Genomic DNA, 21,026 nt, shown 5'->3' on the forward strand with positions numbered 1-21,026 from the left:
AGGTCTTGAAGTGCTTGTACTACGTGACTCTGTGCATTTCACTGAATGAAGTCTCTTTCAGGGCACAAACTGTTCCACTCAGCAGCAACCAATTAACTGCAGACATATCACCATAGCGACCAGAAAAGACGCTTTTCCATGGCAACTAAAAAAATATAGCTCCATACAGGAAGAATTCAATTGACATGAGCAACCGGTTAGAAGCTGATTTGAGTTCAGAAATATCTCAGCACAACATACAGTCAGATCAGAGATGTTGACGGAGCAGCACATTTATAAATATTTATAAAAGGCGTTTGGGTTTGAATCATTAAATATTTATTGTGTTTTAAAATGTTGAGGTCTTACTTTGTTTCTAGAGAATGTAAGTTATTTATATATTATATTATATTATATTATATTATATTATATTATATTATATTATATTATATTATATTATATTATATTATATTATATTATATTATATTATATTCATTCATTCATTTTCTTGTCGGCTTAGTCCCTTTATTAATCCGAGTTCGCCACAGCGGAATGAACTGCCAACTTATCCATTAGATTTTTACGCAGTAGATGCCCTTCCAGCCACAACTTTGTCTTTGGACTTGAGCATGTATTTGGACTGTGGGGGAAACCAGAGCAGAAACGCCAACTGAGCCGAGGATCGAACCAGCGACCTTCTTGCTGTGAGGCGACTGCACTACTTACTGCACCACTGCATAATTCTACAAAGACAGAATATAAAATAGTATAATATAATATAATATAATTAATATAATATAATATAATATAATATAATATAATAAAATATAATATAATATAATATAATATTATTTTGTATTATATTATATCATATTATTTTATATTATATTTTATATATTATATTATATTATATTAATTATATTATATTATATTATACTATTTTATATTTTATATATTATATTATATTACATTATATTACATTATATTATATTATATTATATTATATTATATTATATTACATTATATTATATTATATTAATTATATTATACTATATTATATTATATTATATTAGGCCTATATTATATTATATTATATTATATTATATTATATTATATTATATTATATTATATTATATTATATTACATTATATTACATTATATCTGGGTTTGGCCTTATTCAGCATTTTGCTTTGGCACAGTTCTATTTAAACATGCACTTTATCATGTTGTTTGTCACAGTAGTTTTTGCATACTACCGTTTTAACTAACATTTTAATTTAGCTTTTGTTTTTATATTTTATGTTTTTATTTTAGTAATTCAGTAATATTGTTTGTTTCATCATTTTTTTCAGTCATAATATCAATATACACAGTGCATCCGGAAAGTACTCATAGACTTTTTCCAAAAAAAAATTATGTTACAGCCTTATTCCAAAATGGATTAAATTTATTTATTTCCTCTACATTCTACATACAAAAACCCATAATGACTATGTGAAAAAGATTTATTTGAAATTGTTGCAAATTTATTAAAAATAAAAAAACCCGAAAAATCACATGAACATCAATGTTCACAGCCTTTGCTCAATACTTGGTTGATGCAACTTGGGCAGCAATTACAGCCTCAAGTGTTTTTGAATATGAGGCCACAAGCTTGGCACACCTGTCTTTGGGATTTTTTTCCCATTTCTCTTTGCAGTACCTCTCAAGGGACTCAAGCTCAATGAGGTTGGATGGGAAACGACTGTGTACAGCTATTTTCAGACCTCTCCAGAGATGTTTAAAAGGATTTAGGTCCTGGCTCTGGCTGGGCCACTCAAGGACAATCACCGAGTTGTTGTGAAGCCATTCCACTGACATTTTGGCAGTGTGCTTTGGGTCATTGTCTTGCTGGAAGATGAACCATCCCCCTAGTCTGAGCACTCTGAAGCTGGTTTTCATTTAGGATGTCTTTGTACATTTCCCAGAGATGGGTCATGGCTGAAAGGGAAGTTGGCAGTTCATATCCACTGTGGCGATCCAGGATTAATAAAGGCACTAAGCCGAAAAGAAAATTAATGAAGGAATGTCTTTGTACATTGCTGCATTCATCTTTCCCTCTATCCTGACTAGTCTTCCAGTTCCTGCTGCTAAAAAACATCCCCACAGCACGATGCTGCCACCACCATGCTTCACTGTAGGGATGGTATTAGCCTGGTGATGAGCTGTGCCTGGTTTTCTCCAAACATAATACCTGGCATGCACTTCAAAGAGTTCAATTTTAGTTTCATCAGACCAGAGAATTTTGTTTCTTATGGTCTGAGAGTCCATCAGATGCCTGTTGGCAAATTCCAGGCTGGGAAAGGCTTCAGTCTGGCCACTCTACCATACAGGCCTGATTGGAGGATTGCTGCACAGTTAATAGTCCTTCCATAAGGTTTTCCTCTCTCCACAGAAAAACGGTGGAGCTCAGACAGAGTGACCGTCGAGTTATTGTTCCCCTACCCGACTAAGGCCCTTCTCCCCCGATCACTCAGCTTAGATGGCCGGCCAGCTCTAGGTGGTTCCAAACATCTTCCACTTATGGATGATGAAGGCCACTGTGCTCATTATAACTTTCGGAGCAGCAGGTCTACAGACAGTTCCTTTGTCTTCATGCTTGGTTTGTGCTTTGACATGCATGACACATGAGTGGTGATGGCAGCTTAAACAAGGTAAAGTGATTGAAGTCACATGTGTAAAAGAGGTCGGTGGGCTGAGCCCAGAGCTGTGCTCTCTCCTCATGCGTGCATGCTGTGACATCACGAACAGACTCCTATAGAGCTCGTACTTGATCATGCGCTGATCATGAGCACAGGCAGCCAATCAAAACGCAGCTTAGGTCTGCTGTACATTGAGACTGTTAACTGGTTTCATTCTGATCAGACAGAGAGAAAGGTTGCATGCTTTGCTTTCCGCCTAATTCCAGTCAGTTTTGTGTGCGTCAATGATGAGAAGTAAGTGTTTATGCATCATTTACATACCTGTTACCACTGTTTTATCATTATAGTATTGTATTGAGATTATTGATTTATGCGCGAGCTCGTAAAGAATCGCGGACTGCCGCGGCTAGTAGTAGCGATCTTTTATGTAAATATAATTGCTTTAAATGATAATACATACATCGCCTATTAAATCCATGCTTTTTGTTATATTTCCGCCTAAGTTAAAAGCCTGTTAATAGTGAGAATTATTATTTTATATACGTTTATCTGCCTTGCTTCATCTGCTTTGCTCATGCATGTCAGTTATAAATGTATATTGTAGTTTAGTGTTGTGTATAAGTATTTCCACTTGTTACTGTTATCCTTATTATCTAAATTTACTTATTAATGTATATTTTCTTTCCTTTGTTTAGACCACACACACACACACACACACACACACACCAAACACATACACAAAGTGTGATGGACAATAAAGAGCTTTAAATGGGGTTCAAGTCTCCGTGTTCTTACCGGCACTCCATGGCGACGATCAAATTCACCTAAGAACCAGCTAACTCCTCTACAAAATTGGTCCTTCGAGCCGGATCTGGTCGTTACCATGGCAACCCCAAAGTCAGCCCCATCCTCTTCTCGACGTCCACACAGAGTGATCCAGAGACCTGCCTACTTAGATGACTACATAGTCAATTATGCTGGAAACCCATCTAGCCATCCAGTTGGACCTAAAGAGAAAGCAATAATGACGTCAACCCCCATCACTACTAGTCAATCATATGGAACTGCTGGTTCATCAGAGGACTTTATGCAGCAGATGATGGAGATTACAAAACAGCAAAGTGAGACAGCAAGGCGCCAAACAGAGCTCTTGGAGAAAGTCCTGCTACACAGTAGCCTTCAAGCATCCACCCCCTCCTCACGAGCATCATCACGGCATCAGACACCTCGGACCCGAATCCTGCAATCAGTGGAAAAGGGACAGCCGACATCTGAAGTAAGCCCTGATGTTGTTAGAATACAGTCCTCTCCCTGGCCACTGCCTAATAATCCCCCAACTGTGGAAGAGCTTTCTCAGTCGCTGAGGATAACCCACCTCAGAGACACCTATTTCCAGTCACCCCCACCTGTAAGCAGAGAAACCACCTTAACGTCACATCAGTATGCCACACCCTATAGCAGCTCTCCATTAGACCAAATTAGAACCCATCAGCACAACCAAGCAGAGCCATGGACTAAACCACTGCCTCCTCTCCCTGGACAGCAACCCATCCAAACCACCCAGCCACATTTCTATAACATACCACCTGCAGCTGTCCACCCAGTACACAGCCGGTTCGTTTCAGTGACTGAGCCAATGCCACAAACGTCATACCAAGCTACATCTCAATTTAGGGCTAACACTGTACCCTATGCACCTCCTCCTCCCTCATACTGGAGTCCAACAGTGGAAGGGCCCACCTTTCCAGATTTTTACAAAGAGGACAGAGCTCAGTATGTGGAACTTAGGATGGCTTTGGATAATTTGCTCCACCCTCAAATACCAGAGAATTATAAGTACTCCATCCTCCTGAAGCATGTGAAGGTACCTAATGCTCACAGACTAGTGTTAGCACATGCAGAATCAGTCACTCCTTACACAAATGCCATGCAAGCCCTCGACAGGAGGTATGGCAGGCCCTACCAGTTTGTGCTGAGAGAAATAGAGACATTGGAGAACCTCCCAGCTATTCGTGCTGGTGATGAGCGGGCATTCGATGAGTTTTCTCTCAGAGTCCAAGCAATAGTCGGCATGCTTAAAGCCCTCAAGGATGATGGTATTGAGGAACTGCACAGTGGGTCAAATGTTAAACGACTGTTGAACCGTCTTCCTCGATCACAACAAACTGAATTCAGGAGGCATCATCTCAAGAGAAACCCAGATAAGACAAAGTTCTCTCTCCTTGAGTTTGCAGATTGGCTGCAGCTGGAAGCTAACTGCTTAGAATTTGACCCAACTGATACCACCAGAACTCTAAATCGAGATCAAAGAGCAGTCACTCGACAACAAACCAGGCAAACCAGCATACTGCATGGTGTTAATCAAAGACAGACTACAGAACAGGTAACCAAACCCACCATAATACAGCAGAAAGCACCTAACAAACACAAACCTGTCTGTCCATACTGCAATGCGGAACATTACCTCAGCCAGTGTACCGCCTTCAATACATTAACTAAGGAGCAGATTGTGGGTTGGATTAAAGAGAATAAACGATGCTGGAAATGTGCACGTTTACACATGGCTAAAGACTGTGACCTTCAAAAGCCTTGCCACCTGTGTCAAGCCAAACATCTCTCTGTGCTCCATGACATAAATCAAAGGAAAGCTGAAGTTACCAATGAAAGCAGTAGTTTGTATAACTCAACCACAGAGACTCTGTACCTAGACCAGCCACGCTGTGGGGGCAAAGTCTTTCTAAAGGTTGTCAAGGTTACACTTCATTACCAACAAAAGGCTCTGGACACATTTGCAATACTTGACGATGGCTCAGAGCACACCATTCTGCTTGCCACCGCTGCAAATCACCTTGGTTTAAAGGGCAAACCAGAACAGTTGAACTTACGGACAGTACACCAAGATATCAGGACATTACATGGCACATCTGTATCCTTCTGTATATCCACTCCAAGTAACCCTGGTAAGAGATATGCCATTCACGGGGCTTTTACCGCAGAGCAGTTTGGATTAGCAGAATACACTTATCCAGTGAGTTCCTTGCAGAAAAGGTACAGACACCTCAGGGGCGTTCCCATACCACCCCTGCACAAAGCTTGTCCCCTGCTGCTCATTGGTTCAGATCACACTGAGCTCATCACACCAACTGAACCAGTGTTATTGGGTCCACCTGGAGGTCCAGCAGCAATCAGAACTTGCCTTGGCTGGGCTTTGCAAGGCCCCTCCAAACATGTACAAGAACAACTCCCAATTTCACAGTGCCTGTTCACATCTAATTGTTCTCCATCCGCAGAACTTTATCATCAGATTGAAAAGTTATGGCAGATGGACATCCTGCCGTACCGAAGTGAGAAAATTGTAGTAAGGTCACAACAGGACCAAGAAGCCTTGAACATGCTCGAGACACAAACAGTGCAGGTGAAAGTGGATGGAATTGACAGATATGCCACCCCACTTTTAAGAGTCAAAACAATGACTTTACTCAATGCCCCCAAAGAGGCTGTAATGTGCCATCTCCGTAGCACTGAACGCCGTCTGACAAAGGACCCACCATTAGCCCTCAAATATCAAGAGGAAATCAAAAAACTGGAGAATGCTGGTTATGCCACTAAAATACCACCTCAAGAAGCAGCCCAATCTACAGAGTCATGGTATCTGCCCCACCACATTGTGACACACAATGGAAAGCACAGAGTGGTGTTCAATTGCTCTTACACATACAATGGAGAAAATCTGAACAAGCAGCTGTTGCCAGGACCAACATTAGGCCCCACTCTCCTTGGAGTGTTAATTCGCTTCAGAGAACATCGAGTCGCCATCAGTGGAGACATTAAAGGGATGTTTCACCAGGTCCGTCTGCTCCCCAAAGATAAACCCCTTCTGCGGTTCTTGTGGCGGGACCTAAACCCAGAAAACCCACCTGATGTGTATGAGTGGCAAGTCCTTCCATTCGGCACAACCTGTAGCCCCTGTTGTGCAACCTTTGCCGTTCAGCGACACGTTTTTAGCCATTGCCAACAGGGTGACAAGCTACGACAGTCAGTTGAACATTCCTTCTATGTAGACAACTGCCTACAAAGCACTTCATCTGCAGTTGAAGCCCGTGAACTAATTGATGGTCTAAGGTCCATACTAGCCTCAGGGGGTTTCGAAATCCGTCAGTGGGCAAGCAATGAGGCCACAGTGGTCAGACATCTCCCTAAAGAGGCCAAATCAGAGAATACTGAGCTGTGGATTTCTCAAAGTCAGGCAGACCCCCATGAAATGACACTGGGACTTAGCTGGCATTGTGTACCAGACACCCTACATTACCGTCGCCGCCCGCTGCCCTACCAGGAGGTAACAATGAGGAATATCTATCGTGTCCTTGCCAGCCAATATGACCCACTAGGCTACATCATACCCTTCACAACAAGGGCCAAAATCATTGTACGTCAACTGTGGGCAAAAGAACGAGAATGGGATGACCCCCTTCTACCATCAGAACTACTGCAGGCCTGGCAGAATTGGGAGGCCGAACTGAATCATCTTCCAAAAATTACCATGCCCCGTTGTTATGTGTCGGCCACTCTAGACGTTCCAGAGGCAGAACGAGAGCTCCATATCTTCTGCGATGCCTCTGCAGAAGCTTACGGGTCAGTAGCATACCTTCGCACTGAGCACCAAGGCCAGATTGAGCTGGCATTCATTCATGCAAGATCTAGAGTGTCACCCAAAAGGCAACAATCTGTACCCAGGCTCGAACTGTGCGCCGCCCTCACTGGAGCACAGTTAGCCAAGCTGCTTCATAATGAGCTGTCACTCAAGATCAAAGACACATTCTTGTACACTCAACAACCGTACTTACCTGGATCAAATCAGAATCTTGCAGATTTAAAGTTTTTGTGGGGACTAGAGTAACTGAAATACAAGAGCTCACCGAAGGTTACTATTGGCGGTTTGTAGATTCAGGAAACAATGTTGCAGATGACATCACACGTGGCAAATCCTTGCTTGAACTGTCCCAACCCAACAGATGGAGTAAAGGGCCAGATTTCCTCTATCTACCACCCGTTAGCTGGCCAGAAAGCCCTTCTGTAGAACTAGATGCAGACCTGACTGAGCTCCGTAACACAAAGTTTTGTGGTCTCACCTTGGATGGTTCTGGATCATCACTGCCAGATGCCAACCAATTCTCCACCTTTGAAGAACTTCTGGAGGCCACTTGTAGGTCCTTACATGGGGCGGCAGGAGAAACCACTGACCCAGAAGCCATACAGTACAGACAAGCTGAAACGGATTTACTAAGGCGAGCCCAAACAGACAGTTTCCCCTCAGAGTATAATGCCCTTACAGCTGGTAAGCCAATCCCATCATCAAGTCGTTTGCTTTCACTATCACCTGAGTTGGATAAGACAGCTGCACTCATCCGTGTTGGAGGACGATTACGGCAAGCCCAGCACTTGTGTTACAGTACTGTACATCCAATAGTCCTGGATCCAAATCACCCAATTACCCGACTCCTCATAAAACAGTATGATGCCAAACTCGGTCACCCTGGTCCAGAAAGGGTCTTTGCTGAAATGCGAAGGTATTACTGGATCCTCAGAGGGAGAGAAGCAATACGGCGCCATCAACGTTCTTGTGTCGAATGCCAAAGGTGGAGAGCAAAGCCCAATATCCCAAAGATGGCAGAACTCCCTCCAGCCAGACTTCGTCTCATGAAACCGCCTTTCTTTTCCACGGGAGTAGATTGCTTTGGCCCATTCCTTGTAAAACGAGGAAGGAGCAATGAAAAGAAATGGGGTATTATTTTCAAGTGCATGACAACACGCTGTGTGCACTTAGATCTTCTGGCCAACATGGACACAGACTCCTTTCTAATGGCTCTCAGACGCATGGTTGCTCGACGAGGAACTCCCTCTGAAATACTGGCAGATCAGGGCACCAATTTTCGAGGAGGAGATAAAGAATTGCAAACTGCATTTACAGCCATGAGTCCCGATCTCCAAGCCCAGTTAGCAAAACAGAAAATCCAGTTCCATTATAATCCTCCAAATGCTCCACATTTTGGAGGTATGTGGGAGCGAGAAATCCGCTCAGTCAAAGCAGCCTTACGCACCATAATAGGACCCCAAACTCTCACAGAGGAAGTACTCAGAACACTCCTTATAGAGGTTGAGTCTATACTCAATGCAAAGCCACTGGGTTATGTTTCTTCTGACCTTGCTGACCCAGATCCTGTGACCCCAAATTACCTGTTGATGGGGCGGCCAGATGTGTCACTACCACAAGTCATCTACCCAGAATCTGAGATCCTTAGTCGGAAAAGATGGCGGCACTCACAGGTCTTGGCCGACCAGTTCTGGACGAGTTTCATTAAGAATTACTTACCCACCCTGCAACAACGTCAGAAATGGATGACAGACACCAGCAACCTCACACCTGGAACAGTCGTGATGATAATAGATCACCAACTTCCTCGAGCCTTGTGGCCTGTCGGCAAAGTTGTTACCACATACCTCGGATTGGATGGTCGTGTTCGTTCAGCAACGATAGAAGTCAAAAACAAACAATATCATCGTCCTGTGGCTCGTCTTATCACTCTGCCTTCTATTCCAGATGATAACCCTACAACGGACTAAAATGGCAAAGGATGATTGTACATTTGCATAGCAAATGTAGGGGCGGCTGTAAAAGAGGTCGGTGGGCTGAGCCCAGAGCTGTGCTCTCTCCTCATGCGTGCATGCTGTGACATCACGAACAGACTCCTATAGAGCTCGTACTTGATCATGCGCTGATCATGAGCACAGGCAGCCAATCAAAACGCAGCTTAGGTCTGCTGTACATTGAGACTGTTAACTGGTTTCATTCTGATCAGACAGAGAGAAAGGTTGCATGCTTTGCTTTCCGCCTAATTCCAGTCAGTTTTGTGTGCGTCAATGATGAGAAGTAAGTGTTTATGCATCATTTACATACCTGTTACCACTGTTTTATCATTATAGTATTGTATTGAGATTATTGATTTATGCGCGAGCTCGTAAAGAATCGCGGACTGCCGCGGCTAGTAGTAGCGATCTTTTATGTAAATATAATTGCTTTAAATGATAATACATACATCGCCTATTAAATCCATGCTTTTTGTTATATTTCCGCCTAAGTTAAAAGCCTGTTAATAGTGAGAATTATTATTTTATATACGTTTATCTGCCTTGCTTCATCTGCTTTGCTCATGCATGTCAGTTATAAATGTATATTGTAGTTTAGTGTTGTGTATAAGTATTTCCACTTGTTACTGTTATCCTTATTATCTAAATTTACTTATTAATGTATATTTTCTTTCCTTTGTTTAGACCACACACACACACACACACACACACACACACACACCAAACACATACACAAAGTGTGATGGACAATAAAGAGCTTTAAATGGGGTTCAAGTCTCCGTGTTCTTACCGGCACTCCATGGCGACGATCAAATTCACCTAAGAACCAGCTAACTCCTCTACAACATGCATTGCTCAGGTGTGATTTTTTTTCACAGACTTCAACAGAGTGTAAAAATCTTGATGGTTCTGTGGATCTCGTCTATCAAATCTGATCTTTATTTTGTATTGCTGAGTTAAGAAAGATTTCAGTTTGTTTGCAAGGCAACATTCCAAAAGTTGGCCTATTTTTTTAATTGTGTATCGTTTAGATTCATTTCAGTACAGCTTGTATTATCTGAATATGATTTTAATTGTTTTATTTAACAAAAGCAACACTGGCTTAACCTGAACTTACATAGTTAGATAGATGCTTATAATCTATTATAGTTTTCAGCAATAAAACACAGAAAATCACGACCAGTCAAGGTCTTACTTTATTAAATGTTGATGACTTTTTTTTTGACAGAACAAAAGGTACCCTTTTATTCATAATCCTCCACCCTCACGCATAGTTCCGAGAGTACAGAAGCTTTTGAAATAACTACATTTTCTTATTAAATCAAGTCCATTTCTTACATGCATTTTGTCCCTGAGCTATACATATCACCATGTGAACAAGCTGCTCCATATAACAATGCAACATTCAGTGGAATGGACATAAGTGTCTGTCAGTGTATTATGCAACCATAACTACACAATGCATAATTACACATACATTTTCGTTATCAAATAGGTGTATGTGGGTGTGTGTACCTTCACAGTCAGACGGCTCTGTGCTTCCTTCTTCCTGGTCAGAAAGCAGACGATTAAATTTGTGATGCTGCCCTGGTGCATTCTGGGGGTTAATCTCTGTGACACCTGAACGGAAGCTTTGAGAGCGGGAAACAGAGATCTCAAAATGCTTGGCTAATTCATCGTCGCTGTCCGATGAGCTGGAGATCTCTCCGTCGTCGCCGTAACTATTCACTGCAAACCACACATAAGACAAGGACACACTAGGTAAGGATAAACGAAGAGAAACCTAGAAAAGTAAACGGTAACACTTTAGTTTAGGTCACAATTTATGGTATTAACAAGCTATTAACTAACACTACTAGCTTAATAAACTACTAATTTGCTGTTTATTAATAGTTAGTAAGGTCTGCTTGGGTTTAAGTTTTGGGTAGGATTATGGATGCAGAATAAGATCATACTTTTAAATTATGAACAGTTAAAATCTTAATAATAAGAAGGTAATAAGCCAGTATTTAATAGCATGAACTGCGACCAAAATTAAAGTGTTACAAAATAAACAAACATACATGAATTGATACAATTAAATTTGCAAGGCACATTGAGCACAATAAATATCATCTATCCAAAGATGCAAATTAGACTTATAAGCAAATATGTATTATGGCATAAAAACATTAGCAAATAAAGCACAGTTTCCATCTAATGAGACAAAGAGAACAAAATCGTTACTTCCTGATAAACTGGTACCAAATATCAAATAGAAAAGTGCCTTTTTTGCAGTAGGACAAGCCAAAGTGGGCCTTTTTTTTCTTATATAATAAACGTCTTGCACCTCAGAAGACGATGAATATGTCAAAAAGCCACCGATGACGGTGGCTTTTTGAGGATCGAGACCATTCTTTGGAAGTGCAGCCGCTAAAGAAAGTTCTGGAGGTAATAATACTGAACCACTGTGATGACGGACTTTGACTGAGAGATTTAGAATAAGCAAAACAACATTTTAAATGTTTAACAATGTGGTCAGTCTGCTGGTTTGTCCATTAATGTGATTCCATTGCACCTATTTTTATCCCACAATCTGTTAAAACAAAAATCACACTACTTTTTTGATGCACATGGTGATATATATTTAGTAAATGCATGTCCATTGTAGTTTACGCACATTTTTCTTATCAGATAAAGGATTTATCCTACTCAGTTAGTTTTTTATTACATGTTATTATATTACTATATTCATTTTATTATGTGACATTTTTATCACAAAAATCAAACCAAAAGTGCTTCAGGGGTAGTTAATTTGTCAGTGCTCTTACAGGGATTCATTAAGATAAACAACAAATTCATAAGTCCAAGGCACTTGAAAAGTAAGTGAAAAAATGTAAAATGGGGAAGTATGAGGACAACAATTTTTGTTCCTTTTCAAACTAATGATATTTACACAGACATATTATTAATGAATAATGGATTCTTTTTATGCAGTTCTTTGTACAACACCAAATAAATACCACAAAACAACTCAACAAGGTCTACGGTTTGTAATGGAATGTATTTCCCTCACCTATCTATCTCCATATCGACAACTTTTTTGGTGTGGTAACTTTGTACGGTGCTAATAAAATAAACAAACATACATGAATTGATGTATGTTTGCATTCAGGTTAGAGTCCGGTGAAGCACGGTTTCTCAAAATGGGTACAAGCTATTTAAATTTATGGAAAACGATGTGGTTAAAATGCACTTTTCTCTTCTGACTGCTTTTAAATACACTATTGGTAGTGTTTAGGGAAGGGATTAGTTCAGAAGTTTGCTAGCTGATCTTTACGACAAGCACTGTCTTCTTATGAACATGTATTGTATCTGAAACATAACAAAATGCACCTTAAGCAATGTATTTCAAATTCACAAAAATCTGGACAGCGCCCTTTAGAGGATTTTTCCATCAGAAATGTGCGGTGACACTTATCCATAGCAACATATTTTTATGCTTTCGCAATAAAAAAAAAAAAAAAAAGTATCCCGAGGCATGTATTTCCAGAGCTACATCCCACTAAAATGAAAACAGAGACAAACAGTGATTCAGACGGTGTGGTACTTATTTTAATGGTAATGTAAAGTGCATGTAGACAGGCACGTCCACCATATGTACCTAACCATAAGAGAGCGGCCAATTAGTGTCTGTGGGTCTCTTTTCCTCTGTCTTGCCCATTACAGTCGCACTCCCATTCATTTCACTGCATTTCCCCACATCGCTCACTCACACACATGAAATTAGACCGAGTGGCTGCATAGGAGTTTGCCATGGTTACCAGTTCCTCACGCTGAAGTGTTTTCCTCAATGCACACACTGAGTACATTCCATATGCCATAAACAATACCTACGCACGAACATTTAAACAGAGAACAATTATGGTAGTTGTGTGTTCCCAAACAAATGCGCTCAAATATGAACTTTTCAGAGCTCAGCCCCACAGCCTCAAATAAATAAATAAATATTATTTATTGCATAGTCATTATTGCACATAACATTTCAAATAATGCACCTTAATCTAAAAAGATTTATTTCAAAATGAAAATAAATATATTTCTTTAAAATTCCAGCATGTAAACACAGTATCATAGGTAATGTTTCTGTATAAAATTGGTGGTTCATTCCACTTTGGCGATACAGCAGGGAATAAACCGAACAAAAGTAAGTGAGTGTTTCTTTATAAATGACTATCTGTTTATGTGTGTGAGGAATTGAACATGGTGTGTGTATTTGATGTGTGTACAGTGCATTCATGTGTAAATGTAATGACTCTCCTGTTTGTTTTGAGAGGGCGTTCTCAGTTTACTGACTATATTAAACATCCAGAAAGACAGAACTCACTAGTCTGTGGTAAACTGCATATGCGTCAGTAGGTGAAGATACAATTATAACCCTCCTGTAAAACTGTAATTCTTTTTCGAATATTTCCTAGATTATGTTTTGGAGCAAGGAGATTTTCAGACAGTATTTCCCGTTATATTTTTCTTCTGGACAGAGTCTTATTCCTTTAAAGTGAAGTGGTTTAAAATGTGCATTTTTATTTGATGTTTGACGTAATCTCAACCGAAACACGAAGTGACGGTGGGACATAGCATCTTGAAAGGGGGCGGGGCATGTCAGATACTACAGAGCATTTGATTGGTTAAGATTTGATGAGAAACTGAAGTTGATCCATTTAGGCCAGGGGTGTCAAACGTATGGCCAGATCAGGCCCGCAAGATGATTCTGTAAAGTATAAAAATGAGCTGCAATTTTTCAATTAAAGAAACTGCTGTTCCAATTGTGTCCAATTTCAATTTGTTAATTTCATCCAATCCAGAAGCCTGAATCAGCATCAGTTTGACAGCCTTCTCAGACAGAAAGGCCACATCTATGCCTTGCCATACCACACTAAGGTGTTCTCACAAGGAAACGTAACTATTTTACATTTTTTCAGTTTAGTGGCTAATTCGATTTCAGTCGTATGAAAATGTACAATATAAAAAGGAGGCTGGCATCCAACCACAACCCTAAACCCAACCGACATTGGTGGATTAGCAAAGCATACTAAATTGCACAAATAAGATTGTACAAATTCATTTGAACTAGCAACTAGTTAAAAAGTTACGAATTGCCATGAGATCGTGTTGTCCTCAGGCTATAGCTTTATGTTTTATGTTGATTGTATTAAAACAAAGAAAACAATCTGAGGTTGTATTTTTAGGTTATATATACCATGATTTTACTAGTCCGGTCCACTTAGGAATCGATTTTCCTCCATGTGGCCCCTGAGCTAAAATGAGTTTGACTCCCCTGATTTAGGCAGAAGTGACATTACAAGCTTTACATGTTTATATTAGTTTTATATTTTCTAAACGCAAATTTGATCAGTGTTTTGGAGCACACTAGCTTATACAGTAGATATTTTAAAAACGAGCAACACTGCCACTAACATCTAAAAAATGTTTTTTAATTTCATGGGAACTTTAAGTTTGGCTGGAACAAAAAAATATATAAGGTCAATTTTTTAATATGACTTCTTATCGGAGAACTGAATAAGATTATTGTCTAGGTATGCATGTATGTATGCATCAATAAATTAAATAATTGTAATAAATTAAAAGGAAAAAAACTTGTAACCAGAGATCTAGGGGCCAGGGCTGAGCTTTTTATTGCATCAGCATATTATAATTTAGGCCTATCACTTTATTATGTCTAATACAGAGATATAAAAAGACATTTTTTGCTTTCAGATATTAAACAACTGTATTCTTAGAAGTCTAACTTCAGATTCATGTGACCGCTTTTTGGGCTATCAAAACATCTTTCTGTTTGTTTTATGAAAAGTGACTGACATTTGAAAATGTGAGCCTGCACAATGTTTGAATAACACTTACAATATCATCATAGAGAATAAATACTGCACGCCCCTACACAGTAAAAAAAAATGTCTGCAAATAAAGTTTTGCATAATTTGTGATTAATGTGTTTTTTTTTTCATTTGTTTATGCTTTTGAATAGCATTATGGGATCTTGATCTTTTCTCCATTAATTTTTGATGTTGAACATTTTGTAAAAGTGACTTTTATTGACGTTTGCAATAGTTTTAAATGACATATTGTCTGGGTTGGTGTTAAAAACCTGTTAATAAACCGCCAATACTTCTTATGCCAGTGGTTCTCAAACTGTGGTACGTGTACCACTAGTGGTACGCAGGCTTCCTTCTAGTGGTACGCAGAGGAATGAAATATGTCAAGTACATGCTACACACATTTCACAATTTATCAAAAATGATGTATATAATATGCCATATATGACATATAGCCTATATTTCTGAGGTAATCTGCCAGGTTTTTTTTAACTGTGCAGAGTTGTAGCTGCTTTACTGGGCCTACTACGCCTCTGTATTTCAATACTGCTCATTGTGGTGGTACTTGGAGAGACAATTATTTTCTGAGGTGAGACTTGATGAAAAAAAGTTTAAGAACCACTGTCTTATGCTATTTTACAGGCTTTATATCTCATAAAATCTTTTTTTAAAAACTACTAAAACATCAATCTTTTTTTAAATGATGTATTGTCTGTGTTGGTGTTGTAAGTTGCGCTACAAAAACCTGGTAATAAACTGCCAGTACCTTCTCTATGCATTACTTCTTATACAAGTATATTGCTTCAAACTATGATGTCAATAAAAGCCACTTCGTTAAACTGCAGCGTTGAATTTACAACATCAAAAGCAGACAGAGCAGATCTTAAGGTCCATAGTGCAATTCATAACCTCAAACATAAACAAACTAAAAACATGAACCACTAAATACGGAGCTTGCTAATTAACAGATTTTTTTACAGTGACATTAACAACTCCCAAAGTAAGCATGTACTCAGTTTGCGATGAGAACAGACCAATGATGCGCCAATGCCTCAACAAAATAAAGCAAAAAGACCAATCCCCTTAAAGTGCACACAGAAAAAAAAAAGATAATTCATTGGATTTACTTACTTGATTATATTGAGGTAACTGATTGCAAACAATTTATATTGGCTGAATTAAAATTAATTAAATTGAGTGATGTTCAACTTCATTTGTTCATTTTCAGCCCATATAAATTGTTTGCAATCAGTTATCTTAAAAAAAGCGTATAGCAAATCCAATGAAACATTTTTTTCAGTGCAGCTAACCATCATCTTACCAGTATCAGAAGTAAGCAGACTCCTCCCGCTCTCCAGTTCATCTGTCTCTTCGCTGATGGGAGTCAGACGTTCAGCAGACAGTGCATAATCAAACTTGTCGCCCTGTGAATCCACTACAGATCCATGAACAACCCTCAAATTCACCTCTGAACTCTCATCTTTCACTGAGTCGACAGTTTCATTTTGGCCGAGGCGGCGGAAGCCACTGGAAAAAGCATCTGAAATCTGAGCGAGCCATGAGGAGAATGCTGGGATACCTGTCTGAGGAGTATCTGCCATTCCATTAAATGTCAAGGTTTTACCCTGTTTGCACTAAGGAGGTCTGTTTTCAGATGTACAGAAGACCCATTGAAGTTCCTCATGCTTTCACTGTATTAAATTCAAAACATCGATATTATGGTCGAAGAAAGAACATTATAATCATTTGTTCAATTAAACAATAAACTACATTTTGTCTATGCATAACAGATAACTAATGTACAATGCAAGGTTACATGAGCAGTTACATAGAGGTTACATGCAGTGCTGTTTTATCATAATTGCTTATCAATTACAGTTATTTTATTTTTAATTACAGATCAAATTTGAGCTATTCTGTCTTTTTGTCATTTTATGTTTAGATTATTTTAGTACATGGTTTTAAGCTAAATGTAAAAATACTTTTATCATTATTGCTTTAATAATATACATGTATATATATATATATATATATATATATATATATATATATATATATATATATATATATATATATATAAATATATATATATATATATATATATATATTAGATTTTAGATCTAATAGATTTTATTTTTTTATTATTAAAAACATCAAATCAAATTTCACATCAAATTATTTTGGTTTAATTTTTTTATGCAACAACATATACGAGCAATTCCAGCGTTATGGAAGTGAGATTTGCAGTAAAAACTCAAAACATAAATGAACAGAGAAAGTATATGTTTACATTATATTAAGACATCTTGTTATAGTTTTCAAAAGAACTAACCACAGAGTTATGGAATCCAAAAAATATTCACCTGTAAACCATCTTTAAATTTTAAATGAGGAAAATAAGCATGCGTTATAGATGTGACCAAAACGTCTGTGAGTTTACAGTCTACAACATACTTTGTAGAAATTCTGTCAATTAAACTGCAAAACCCAATAGAAACAACGCTAATCAAAAGGATAAAAGTTGACTCACTTTAGAACAACAAAAAAAAAAACCGATTGGTTTTATTTGACATTATTGCATTCATGAGAAAAATGTTTCATTATGGATGTGACACCTCTCCGTTATTTATGTGACAGAACTGAATTTGGCACTTGTGTGACTTGGTTAAATCAAATATAATTGTTTGAAAACACTGACAGAGACATTTTTGAGTATTTTTACAATATTCTAAAATACTAGCCTACACAAAAAACCTAGAAACAGTTTTGCTATTTTGGTAAAAACTTTTTTCATGGCAAGCTTGATATTTGCATGGAATTGCTCACATACAGATTTTACAGTTCTTATGGCTAATAATTAGGGCTGCCCAATATTGGAAAAATCTGACATTACAATATTTCTTTTGCTGCGATATATATTGTGATTTGAATACAATTTTACCAGATGGCCTAGAATACCTCTATTTTGAAAAATCCTTAATTTGATTAGTTGGGTTGACTTTGTAAGGGTGTGAATCATGTATAAAAAAATAATAAACAAATTGCAAGAATAATTACAATAAAGCAACGATAAAAGTAAAATAAACAGTGCTTTATGGTTTTCCATTTAGTCAAACAACATTCGGGTAAAGTAATGTAAAATAACACTATCTAGTGTTTATTGTAATAATAATTAAGTCAAATTATTCTTCATTAAAGTTACAAATGTTTTACGTTATTGTGCCTAAATGCTTTACACTCTTGAAATGCCTTTAAAACATATCCAAATGATAAAGTTTCACTCTGATATAGCTATACAATGCAATGACCTCACAAATCTCATGTATTCTCAATGTTGATCGACTATAATGCCAATTTAACACTGCATATCCCGCGATGTGACTATTGCGAACACTCACATTGCGATATCAGTGCTGAAACGATATATTGTGCAGCCCTACTGATAATGATTACTAACATAAATACTTAATAATAATAATAATCATAATAATAATAAATATTTACTAAAAATAACACTAAAATAAAAGTAATTCAATTCTAAAAATGAACAACAAATGTGTCTATATCAATAAATCAATGAACAAACATTGAATAAATTAAATACATTCTCGAATAAATTACATTATTTTAAATATCTCTCTCTCTCTCTCTCTCTCTCTCTCTCTATATATATATATATATATATATATATATATATATATATATATGTATAAACAACAGTAAATTTGCAATAAATAAAACTAAATTCAAATTTCTAAGACAGTAACCAACACATATTCTTAGATTGCTTTTAGATCAGACACTTACCAGCAAGTCTTCCTCAATTACTCCATTTACTCGATTACTCTTTGCACATATAACAAACCTTCTGTCAAACCAATTCAGCAGGACCTGAATTCATAACATTTATCTAGCTGCTAGACGCAGGACATCTCGCAGGACGGACTGACTGAATGTTTACTAAAGGAGCTGCTTTTAAATACCACAGCAGAACTTCCTCCACCACCCTGCTGATATACAGACTGAGAAGTGTGTTGGTGTGTGTGCGTCAAACCAAAAGGTGCAGAGTTAACACACAGGTGGTGAGTATGTGTGCATAATGTGCGAGGAAAGAATAGAAAAAGGGACAACCCATAGAGCACATAGAGATATGCATCTAATTAGAAAACTGGATCCCAAACACTCCCCCTGTTTGCCATTGGCCATCAAACAGACTGAACAAACATCCCACACACTGTTCATTAAACATCCCAGGCTATACCTGTATTCATCTGAGATTATGGTCAAAGTATTGTCTGTTTTAAAATATATCGCAGTTCACATCGTTTGTAATATTGCAGTTTGTGAATGAAAAAGGTCTGAAAGGTTTTACAATAAACGGTGCTACTGTATTTTGAACATGCATTTATGTAAACCTATTGCAGAAGGCCTTCAAAACTAAATTAGAAACCCTAAACACACCATATGCGGGACTTTTTTTAACCTGTGAAACCTTTTGCAAAAACAATTACTCAGCAAAAAAAGTCGGAGCAGTATTACTCACCCAGACCCTGGTGAATCCCTGCACGGTCTCTTCGCTTGCGTCGGCTGTACTGCTCTAGGCAGGGCAGGCCCCCGACACGAGCAAAACACAGCTTCTTATTGATGAACAGGAAGAGTATGGCCAACAAGACCACAAAGATGCCCACGGCCGAGAGGAAGCCCACCGCCTCAGGAGTGACTGAAGAGAGAACAGACACACAGATCAGACACTGATCAGAAGGACAGAATTGATTGATTGATTCATTTTCTTTTTTCGGCTTTAATCTTTGGTCACCACAGTGGAGGGAACCGCCAACTTATCCAGCACATTTTTTACGCAGCGGATGCCCTTCCAGCCGCAACTCATCACAGGGAAACATCCATTCACACTCATACACTACGGACAATTTAGCTTACCCAATTCATCTATACCACATGTCTAGATGAACGTGGTACTTGTGGGGGAAACATGCAGGGAGAACATGCAGGGAGAACATGCAAACTGTAGAACAGACAGAATTGATATCAGATAAATCAGTTAATTAGTGGTGCACCAATCAAACCGATTCTGAATGCAAATTGTCAGATTCTGATACTGATTCCCAATTTTATTTTAAGGTGCAGTAAAATTTACATTTTTATAAGTTAGTTTTAGTCTGTTAGTTTGAAGAGTATCTGCTAGTGTGCTCTAAAACAGTGACGAAATTTGCTTTTAGATAACATAAATCTGATTTAATCCATTTACTTTTTGAAACTCCTAGTGATCCCATATACTTGAGCTGTACAAACACAAAAATTGTGTCCGTATTAATCACTATATCTGCTTTGTAGGTTTGCTGTATTGGTTGAGAACGAAAAGTGATTTACAAAGTAAAAAAAACAATAAGACTATGTTTTTCTTTCAGATAAAAGCTTTATCGATCTGTTTTGCTTTTTCTCTTGAGTCATATGTCATATTAAATTGTAACAGGAATGTTTTTTTTTAATGTGTATGAATAGATGCATTGGACACAATGTTGTGTGACTTTTTTAAGGTTATGAGAATCATGGCATATGTGCTGTATGTATTTTTTTTTAATCAGACATCGCTAATTGAACCTGTGGATTAATACTATGATACTACTTTTCTTACTGTTACTGTTTGAAAACTAACCCATGAACAGATGAAGCCAAAGAACTAATGGACTCTATTTGTAATTTGCATGTCTTATATAAGATATGCATCTAAGATCTAATTGTAAAATTCATATGCTGCACTTTCACTGTATTTGTTAATTATAATTAATGATTATTTTTATTATTAATAATAATACTGCTACTACAGAAC

The 21,026-nt window shown here is 38.0% G+C and overlaps 2 protein-coding genes across 3 annotated transcripts in view; one reads left to right on the forward strand and one right to left on the reverse strand.

The window, feature by feature from the left end:
* The window catches only part of syt16 (synaptotagmin XVI), a 46,848-nt gene that overhangs the window by 14,513 nt on the left and 11,309 nt on the right, over positions 1–21,026 (reverse strand). The window contains exons 1-3 of one of the 2 annotated variants that reach the window (XM_009307510.5): positions 18,986–19,164; positions 16,500–16,869; positions 10,821–11,033 (exon numbers count right to left, since the gene is read on the reverse strand). In XM_009307510.5, the coding sequence (XP_009305785.1) occupies positions 10,821–11,033; positions 16,500–16,779 (493 nt within the window). In that variant the 5' untranslated portion in view covers positions 16,780–16,869; positions 18,986–19,164. Of the gene's footprint in view, positions 1–10,820; positions 11,034–16,499; positions 16,870–18,985; positions 19,165–19,721; positions 19,899–21,026 lie in introns of those variants that run through there. The other variant, XM_003199742.7, reaches the window with a different exon arrangement.
* LOC141377041 (uncharacterized) lies at positions 2,873–9,527 on the forward strand. Its single transcript, XM_073920208.1, has 2 exons — positions 2,873–2,954; positions 3,356–9,527. The coding sequence occupies exon 2, from the start codon at positions 3,544–3,546 to the stop codon at positions 7,555–7,557; it is 4,014 nt and encodes a 1,337-aa protein (XP_073776309.1). The 5' UTR covers positions 2,873–2,954; positions 3,356–3,543; the 3' UTR covers positions 7,558–9,527.

The sequence above is a fragment of the Danio rerio genome, chromosome 13 (assembly GCF_049306965.1).
Source record: "Danio rerio strain Tuebingen ecotype United States chromosome 13, GRCz12tu, whole genome shotgun sequence".
NCBI lineage: Eukaryota > Metazoa > Chordata > Actinopteri > Cypriniformes > Danionidae > Danio > Danio rerio.